Here is a 10000-nt window from a genome sequence, read left to right as displayed (position 1 = left end):
CTAATCTTCTCTCTCTGCCTTCTCCACCTCAGCCATGCCTCTGGCAGTAGTTGGCAGACCCTGGCCGACCATGTCAAGACAGAGTCCTTCGTCCTCAAGGGCCTCAAGTCCAGTGCGGTCTACCTCTTTCTGGTGAGGGCCGCCAACGCCTACGGCCTCAGTGACCCCAGCCCCATCACAGACGCTGTCAAAACCCAAGGTCAGTTACTTAATGTGTAATAATAATGTTACTGATCCCAGAACTGCTGGTGAACTCTTATGTGTCTATGTATAGTCAACTGTGCTCTCACAATTTGTTAATCTACTCTATGACACTTTTACTGATCTCAGATCTGCTACTGAGTTTCATATATCAAGGGTCCACTTGTGGTACGGTTTGTCTCACCATGTGTTCTCTTTCTGTCTTTTGGGGAGTTTGTTGAGTAGAGTAGTTTCACAGTTCCATGTTTAGTGGGTTTTTTTGGTTTTCAAACCAAGTCATTTGTATTCATGGATAATGATATAAATCCTCTGTCCTCTGGTGTGCTTGTGTTCTGTTAGACATCCCTCCAACCAGCCAGGGAGTGGACCACCGTCAGATCCAGAGGGAGCTGGGTGCCGTGACCATCCACCTGCACAACCCCACCATCCTCTCCTCCTCCTCCGTCAGGGTGCAGTGGACGGTGAGTTGCTTTTTTTCCCCCTTCTCTACTCCCTGCCTCACTAAACCCAATCCTTCAAAAAGTTGCAGCATGTCTGGGAGCCGCCAAATCCAACTGAAGCAGACAGCTAATTCCATTTTCGCAAGTCTACCCACAACCACCGTGTCAAAAGCTAGACATTCGATCAAACCTTCAATTCTCATTGCGGAGATAAAGTATGTTATACATATCCAGCAATATAGTATGTGGTCAACATTTAATTTAGTGCTCATAAAAAGTTTCTGTATATTGTTGTAGTGCAACTATAAGTTATAGCATAATGAATACGTTTTATAACCTTAATAAAAAGATACTACAAGGTAGGTGTGTGAATCAATACCATATAAATAGGAAAACAAAAGAGCTGCCATCATTTTCCCAAAGCGCCACACCGTTAGCGCAGTAGCATTATTAAGCATCTGCTAAAGGCCTGGGAAATGTGGAAGCTCGGTGGCCATAGTCATTTGATACACCATACTCATTTGCTGCAGTGTTGCCGCCAAGCATAACGACATAATGCATTTTAGGGGCTATTAAACTTGCTGGCTGGATCAACGATATCAAGAACATAATAATAAAGCAAAATAAAACGACAAAGCCCTTTTTCTAGAAAAGAGTTGAATATTGGACTGTGTGTGTATGTACAGCGCAAAAGACAGAAGGTATGCGAGAGAGAAGAAAACTGTGTTAGGTGTTATGGGTGTTCGCTGTGTGCTTTTGGAAAAAGGGATAGAATAACGTACAGAGAGAGAGGGAGATAAAGAGAGTGGGACCCGATTAGTGAAACGAGTGATTGTCCCGCAAAAGAGAACGGGCGACAGAGGAGACTCAGTTGGATGCTGGTCAAAGTCCCTGGCCGCACTGCGCGGGTCCATCTGCTGTTTGCCATCGCCTAGAAGTCACATTGAAAACCTATCTATGCCTACGCCTGGAGCAAACCCAGGAAGCAGACAGTCCTCTTGTGTATGTGTTTGTGCTTTATATATAGCCTATGTGTGTGTGTTTGCGTGGGCGTGGGCGTGTTTGTATTCTCGTGTGTGTGTGTGAATGTGAAAGTACTTGTGATTGTACCTTTGAGTGTGTGTGTGTGTGGGGGGGGTATTGTGTGTGTGTGTGTGTCTGTGTGTATTTATGCGCCTGTTTGTGTATACCTTTTTTGTTTGTGTGTGGTGTGTGTCGATAAGCATTCACATGCGTCTTTGCGTGTGTGTGTGCTTGTAACTGGGCTTTACAAGCAACAGGTTGTCTCACTGTCAGTCTGCGAGTGGGATGCACACACACGCAGACACACACACACACGCACAGAGCCACACGTGGCGCAAGCGGCGACGGCGATGGCAGTACATGGCCCGTGAGGCAGGCCAAGTGCCCTCTCGCTGTGACTGCCTCTCCACTGCTGTTAGGCCCTAATGGGAACTGGGGGGAGCCGACAGCAGGCCTCCTCTCCCTCCCTGGCACCAAATAGCTTGCAGATGTAGAGGGGGAGGGGGAGGGGGATGGAGATGGAGAGAAGAGAGAGAGAAGAGAGAGAGAGAGAGAGATGGAGGCGAGGTGGGAGGGAGAGCAAGGGATGGAGAGAAGGGGGAAGGAGATGGAGAGAGAGAGAGAGAGAGAGAGAGAGAGAGAGAGAGAGAGAGAAAGAGAGAAAAAGAGAGATAGAGATGGAGGAGAGGTGGGAGGGAGAGCAAGGGAGGAAGAGAGGGAGGAAGGGGGGATGGAGAAAGACAGAGAGAAAGACGAGAGGTGTGAAGAGGGGGGGGGAATGATCCCAATGTGTGGGTAAGAGTGAGAAAGAGAGGGATTTGGAATGAAGGTATGTGTATGTGTGTGTTGGTGGGTGGTTGGTGGAATATGGGAGTATGTGTGTATGAAAGAAAGAGTGAGATATTTGTGTAAATGTAGAGATAAATCAACAGTAGATGACGTTCATATATGATATAGTGCAGGTCATTATACTGTCTATGAGAGTCTGCATGTACGTGTGTGCACGAAGGTCTTGCTACTGTAGGCCTGTGTCTGTATGTGTCTGTGTGTGTCTACTGTATACGCCTGTCTGTGTTTCTTACGTGTGAGTGTGAAAGACAGAAAGCAGAAGACCGGTCAATTTCCAGAGGTGTAAAGAGGGCATTGTGTGCCAGCTCCGTGGCAGGTTTTTTTTTTCCGTGCCGTTTCGTGCCATGCCGTCGATGTGGGCACTGGGGGGTTATGAAACAGACGTCGGCCCGCCTGGCAGACCCTGGCTGGCTGCAGCTCTGCTTTGCTCCAAACATTTTTTTACCCCTTTTTGCCTCTCTCTCTCCTTCTCTATCTCCCTCTCTTTCTCTCTCTCCCTCTCTCTCTCTCATACTCACGCACTCTCTCTCTCTCGCTGTCTCTCCCTGTGTTTCTGTCTTTCTTTCTTTCCTTCCTTCCTTTCTTTCTTTCTTTCTTTCTTTCTTTCTTTCTTTCTTTCTTTCTTTCTTTCTTTCTTTCTTTCTCTCTTTCTGTCTGTGTGTCTCTCCCCTCCCTGTAGTTCTGTCTCTGTGTCTGTTCATTTCTACCCTCTCGCAAAGGCTTAGAGACAGTAAAATTGTAATAAAAAGTGACTCACTCTCGCATTTCTCTGAGCAGCCTTTTTCCTTTACCCTTACCAGTCCAGCAGCAGCAGAGCAGAGCTGGTGGATACAGCATGTGTGTGTGTGTGGCTCATTTTTTATCAGTGTGAATTACAGTCTCTCTCCCAAGTGTGTGTGTGTGTGTGTGTGTGTGTGTGTGTGTGTGTGTGTGTGTGTGTGTGTGTGTGTGTGTGTGTGTGTGTGTGTGTGTGTGTGTGTGTGTGTGTGTGTGTGTGTGTGTGTGTGTGTGTGTGTGTGTGTGTGTGTGTGTGTGTGTGTGTGTGCGTGCACGCGTGCAAGGGAATGTTTACGCGTGTGTAGTAGTTGTGACTATCTAATCAAGACCACCTGAGCTGACAGCTGCCTTTATGGACTCGGATCAGGCCAGAAATCATTAAAAAACTTTACAAGCTGCTTTGCCAACCGTTTGCTGCTCCTGCATGCTTGCTCTCGCTCCTTCTCTCTCTTACTATTTCTCTCTCTCTTTCTCTCTCTCTCTCTCTCTCTCTCTCTCTCTCTCTCTCTCTCTCTCTCCCTCTCTCTCTCTCTCTCTCCTCCTCTTTCTCCTTTGCTCTAATGGAAACACATGCTTCCCAGACACAGACCTCTCGTTGCTGTCAGTGTTACATTGTGAACGAATGATGTTGCAAATGTCAGTAGCTTAGCTCTCTGAACATATTGCCAAAGACTAAACGTACCGTTTGATTTATTGTCTCAATAACAAGATAAATGGCTGCACCTCATGCCAAGGGGAAAAGGGTCTTCAGCATCACTGACAGACATCTTTAGCATCCCTGACAGACGTCGGAAAAGTTTGAGTTATTGTGTGAACGCTAGCTCAGGTAGCAGTAGGCCTACGTGGTTTGCTCAGTTTGTGGCTGTTGCTTAGATATGCTAATCCAGTTACCGTGGTTTGGCTGTCGTCTAGCTATTGAATACGATTTCGCCTGAGGTGCTGCTAAGTCTAAGATCATTTCACTCACTCAGCCATATCCAGTATCACTGGTTTGGCTAATAGAGCCGTAGAATCTGACATAACACGCTAGAATATTATATAGCACACTAGTTAACATCGCTAGGCTAGACCTAGCATTATTTTGTTAGTTCCACTACATCCATGGTGTGTGGCTGCTGGGGCAAGGCTGTGTGCGGTGCATCAGAGCCTGGTGGCTAGTGGCTGTCGGTTGAAGGCTGGTGGCCTGGCCAGTCTGTGGTGTGGTGTAGGGCCTTCCACGTCTGTCTGGCACTCTCCCCCCATCCCAACAGCAGACAGAATGGAACCTTCTGGCCGATGAGCTCATGGGGCTGTGCGGTCTGCGGCAGAGCGGTCCAATCGTTAGAGCCAAGATGGCTGCTTTTCCTGTTTCTGCCTGTGCTGCTGCTGCTGCTGCTGCTGCTGCTGCAGCCACCACCACAGCCACTGCTGCCACCACGCTGCCCAATCCATCCGTCAAAGCCGTCATGCACCGGAATGGCGCGGTTGTCATTGCGCATTGGTGCAGTTGCACGTAGGTGGTTGGCTTGGCGAAGGCGTTCCAGAGGCCGTCCTGGCCAAGCTCTGAAATGCCAATTCGTCTCCCAGTTTCCACTCTGGCTCCTTCCTTGTATGTCTGTAAACGACCTTCCAGACGATCTGGACAATTAACAGATAGTTGTCCCTCTGTCCTCTTCTTCTTCTTTTGCCATTTTCGTTTATGCACTTGGCTCAATGGCTTTCTGCTCATTCATAGCTTTCATTGCCACAGTGTCCTCCAAGGCTTAAATAGGTTAATCATTCAACACGCAGGCCTTGTGCCCATAACTGAATGGCAAACCCTGATGCTTTATGCTGCCCATTCCAATGAACGTCTGACGCGAGAAAAAGAAGGGAATCATTCAGTCCATTTTATAGTGTGATACTGGATAATGCCTTATATGGTATTGAAACTCTCAAAAGTTAATCAGTTCCAACTGTGATTGAAAAATAATAGGGAATAAAATGAGTATATAATAATAAAGAAAAGAGATTATGAAAATGGCGGCAGAAAATTAGATTCATGCAATTCTGACAAAATGACTGATAAACCAAAAAAGAAAATGTTAAAGGGAATCAAATTAGGGGAAGGGCTGAACAAATAATGACTATAACAAAGAAAAGAACATTAAAACAATTCATTCAAATTCAAAATTGTGTGATTGATCGTAAATGAAGGACCTTTGATGAAGCTGTCGCTGATAATGCTTTTGCTATGCCCACACAGTAAAAACTACCAGTGTTAATACAACTCTTAAAAGAGTTTAAATTGACTCGGTTTCAGACAACATTTGTTGGAGTAATTGTACTCTCCACAATGTTGTGAATACTCTGATCTGGATTTATATAAGTTAACTCTGAAATATTGACACCCCGTTTTTTTCACTGTGCCTACAGGTGGAGCAGCAGTCCCAGTACATCCAGGGCTACAAGGTGATGTACAGACACCAGCTGGCAGAGGGGCAGCCCAAGGGGGACTGGGCCGTGTTCGAGGTGCAGGCCACTGGGCAGGACATCGCTGTGGTGCCCGGCCTGAGGAACGGAGCCACCTACGAATTCAAAGTGCGCCCCTACTTCAACGAGTTCCAGGGGACGGATAGTGACACCAAGCTGGCCAAGACCTTGGAAGAAGGTAGATGTATTCAAATGAATATGCAATGTAGTTTGTATATGCAATATTACAATATATCACTGATTCTTGAAAGTTTGGCAAAAACATGTCCCTGCAGTAAAATATTAATTCTGTTGAAAATCAACAACTTTTTCACAAACAAAATGAACCCAGGTAATGGCCAAGGGGTCTGTCACACGAATACACAGTTGTTTGAAATATTTAAGTGTAATTTTATTACTTTTCATGGCTATAAACCTGTCCACACCCTGTAAAAACGCCTGTCCCAAGGACTGGCATCATCATTTCAATTGACTTAAAATACAAAAATCACTAACAGAATTGAACAATATCACCATGATGTGGAAGACCATATTAAAGTGGTTCTACAGATGTGCACATAGTGGATGTAAAACAATATTTACTATTATTTACTGATTGCTCAAAATGTGTCCAGCATATTGGTCACCACCGTCAGATTTTTTCTAAAAGACAATAAAATCAGGTATGCACAAGGTAATTTTCATTACTGAGGACCCCTTTTCAAACCTTCAGCTCTACTGCCTACTTCACCATCACTGAAGCTCCTGTAAGTTTATTATTTTGTCCTCAATTTGTTAATTTGTTTGGACACTGGTACTGTCCCAACCATAAACTGTCAACACCGTCGGGGGTTTTAATAGTATTGTATTACATTAATGTTAATAAATATAATTTTTTTCAGAAAAGGTATGAAGCACCCAAGAAACAGAGCGAAAATGAAATGGCTAATGTGAACAAACTATGCATAATATTTAAAAGCGTGTTTTTTTTGTCTAACACCGTCAGATGTCACCACCGTCAGATTCTGTTCTGCTCATCATGTTGTTCCATATTTTACTAAATTGTGCTGGTTAATGAAACATTACTAGGCATGTTAGTAATAATTGTGATCCAAAATGATACTCTAGCCACCACTGATGTGCATTTGGAGGTTTTTTTGTCAGAAAACCTGACGGTGGTGACATCTGATGGAGTTCACCAAAAAACACATGTTTTACGTGTTTTTGACATGTTTTAAGAATATGCATACAATAAGTGTCTACAGTTATGTTGAATTGTTAAAGTAATTCACTTTAATACAGTAAACATGTGTTTTTTCATGTGTGTTTAACTTAAAAGCTATTTTTACCACATTTTCAACAACCAGTGGCTTACTTCCTAGATAATCTAACTAATGAAGTAAAAAGACATGCTCATACTGTGCACACACAAAAATAAAGTGTTTATGCAAGATGCCATTGACTTGAGAGGGCTATTTATTTTGCTAAATGCATGTACTAATTAGGCCACTTTCACCACTCTCAGATTACTGTCACCACCGTCAGTTCTTAAGTCACCACCGTAAGAAGGAGTTTTGGACATTTTAAAGGAATGTGCTTACAACATTTTCCTTAGGAGTTGTTGAAATATCAAACTAATAGCCAATTTAAGCCTACACGAATATTTGTGAAATTACAAAAAATTGTTTGTTGTATTTAGGCGTTAAGTAAGCATCGTTTGACGGTACATATTTTAAAATTAGAACACATGAAACAGTATTAAAATAGAACAAAAGTGCATTTTCAACATTTAAAGGCATATGTGCGAACCAAATAAATACACATAATAACTTAAAAACTTCAGATACACATGCAACCAAATGAATACCATTTTAATTGCTTTTGACTGTGTCTGACTGTGTTGACAAAAAACAAGCTATGGTCGGAGAAAAGCCTGATTTCTGAAAAAAATACATAATGGGGAGATTGGCCTTGTGCATTTCTGAAAAGCCAAGACCTTAGTCTACAAGGATATACCATATAATTTTGTAATTCACTTTGTTTTTTTCTGTCAACATTACAACCTGTTTTAGCCACTTTCTCAAGAATCAGTGATATGTGTGTGTGTGTGTGTGTGTGTGTGTGTGTGTGTGTGTGTGTGTGTGTGTGTGTGTGTGTGTGTGTGTGCATGCGTGCGTGTCTGAGTGCCTGCGTGCGTGCATGGGTGTGTGGGTGCGTGCAATATTTGAATCATTTCATGAAAACAGCCCGATTTCTCAATATATTGCCTATCTATGCATGCTTTTATACAGACAGGCTGCCCAAAAGACATACAGACATCTAATCTAAATGGATGCTTCCAGATTCACATTTTATATTTCCAAATGTGGTAACTCATTCAAATATATAAATATGTCTGAAATGACACAGCATAATAAATAATACTGTTCATATTTGTAGCATTAGTTTATATTTATTATGCACAGTGCTTCCTCCTGGCCGAGCTCCCTGCAGCTGGAGGCTGGCGGGAATATAGCAAGAACGAGATTTATGCACCAGCGTATTTATGTGGTGTTCTGGCCAAGGAAAGGGAGGGCATTTTGCGTCGGCTTTTGGAAATGCTACCCGGAGAAAGCCACGCCGAAGACAACGAAACCAAAATACAAGCACAGATGAATAGTGCGCTAATTGGTCCGGGGGTGTGGTTGCGTTCATTTCTGGAAATCCTTTGGGGTTTTGGTTCTGGCCCAAAGTTCAAATGGGTTTGTGAATTTGTGTGTGTGTGTGCGTGCGTGCGTGCGTTTGTGGAGAGGGTTAGAAAAAAAAGACGTAATGAGGGAACGGACCTAGCATTGAGGAAGTCGTTTGGAACAACAAAGACAGGACCAAAAAACGTATGCAGAGGAAGTAAAGTAGCGACTAAAAACAAGAATGAGGTATGTTACAAGGCTTTCTGTGAACAATCTCACCCACACAAGTAAATACTATGACAACAGGCTAACACTGTCACACTGTATTTGTTGGCACTTTGTGTGTGTGTGTGTGTGTGTGTGTGTGTGTGTGTGTGTGTGTGTGTGTGTGTGTGTGTGTGTGTGTGTGTGTGTGTGTGTGTGTGTGTGTGTGTGTGTGTGTGTGTGTGTGTGTGTGTGTGTGTGTGTGTGTGTGTGTGTGTGTGTGTGTGTGTGTGAAGCCAATCACTAATTATTTTGGGTGCAGGAGCCAAGTTTAGACTCTGCTGTCCTGTCCAGGTGAGCTGCCTACTAGCCAGCTCCAGATGTGTCTGCCAGTATGGCTTATGCCTAATCACACACACACACACAACTGATTACAGTTATCAGAGAGAGAGAGAGAGAGAGAGAGAGAGAGAGAGAGAGAGAGAGAGAGGCGTGGACCTGTTCCACGTTAGATGCTCACAGGATGCCAATTATGTGTCTCTGGGACTGGGTGTCTAGCACACTCAGAACACACTCATCCACCAGGGAGGGTCCTCTCTTTATCAATGCTCCAGAGCTCTGTGGCTCCTAATTTCTCTCTCTCTGTGTCTATGTCTCTGTATCTCTGCCTCTGGCCCCCCTTCTCTCTCTCTCTCTCTCTCTCTCTCTCTCTCTCTCTCTCTCTCTCTCTCTCTCTCTCTCTCTCTCTCTCTCTCTCTCTCTCTCTCTCTCTGTCTGTCTGTCTGTCTATTTCCTCTCTCCCATGCTTCCTGTTAAATGAGCCTGTGGTCTGGCACAGGAACAGAAAAAAAGAAAAGAACGAAAGTTAGTTTTGAGCCTCAGAGTCTCCCTCTCTCTTTCCCACTCTCTCTCTCTCTTTAACTCGTTCCCTCTTTCCCTGCCAACACGAGGGACTGTTTAGTCTCAATTAGTCAGCATATTGATTTTCTATTACTGCTTGAAATTAGCCCTTGATGGGAACAACTGACACATTAACATTTGGATTGATTCATGTCTCCCAATAGCTTCTTATCAGGCTTAATCAAGGCTTTGTAGACACACATCCCTGACATTGAGGTGGGGGCTCATACCAACAGAGGGATTTGTGTTGAAGTGTGTGTGAGTCGGTGTGTGTGTGTGTGTGTGTGTGTGTGTGTGTGTGTGTGTGTGTGTGTGTGTGTGTGTGTGTGTGTGTGTGTGTGTGTGTGTGTGTGTGTGTGTGTGTGTGTGTGTGTGTGTGTGTGTCTCTGTGTGTCTGTGTGTCTGTGTCTCTGTGTGTGTGTGTGTGTGTGTGTGTGTGTGTGTGTGTGTGTGTGTGTGTGTGTGTGTGTGTGAGAGACAGACAGACAGACAGACAGACAGACAGAC

General features: G+C 44.2%; 1 protein-coding gene across 1 annotated transcript in view; it reads left to right on the top strand.

Moving 5' to 3' along the window:
- Nucleotides 1-10000, top strand: part of robo1 (roundabout, axon guidance receptor, homolog 1 (Drosophila)) — a 381083-nt gene that overhangs the window by 313433 nt on the left and 57650 nt on the right. Inside the window, exons 13-15 of the mRNA XM_063205088.1 lie at nucleotides 33-199; nucleotides 541-662; nucleotides 5685-5919. Coding sequence (XP_063061158.1) covers nucleotides 33-199; nucleotides 541-662; nucleotides 5685-5919 — 524 coding nt within the window. The remainder of the gene's footprint in view (nucleotides 1-32; nucleotides 200-540; nucleotides 663-5684; nucleotides 5920-10000) is intronic.

The sequence above is a fragment of the Engraulis encrasicolus genome, chromosome 8 (assembly GCF_034702125.1).
Source record: "Engraulis encrasicolus isolate BLACKSEA-1 chromosome 8, IST_EnEncr_1.0, whole genome shotgun sequence".
Lineage (NCBI taxonomy): Eukaryota > Metazoa > Chordata > Actinopteri > Clupeiformes > Engraulidae > Engraulis > Engraulis encrasicolus.
Note: the sequence above shows the minus strand (reverse complement) of the source record. Positions and strands in the feature narration are given on the sequence as shown.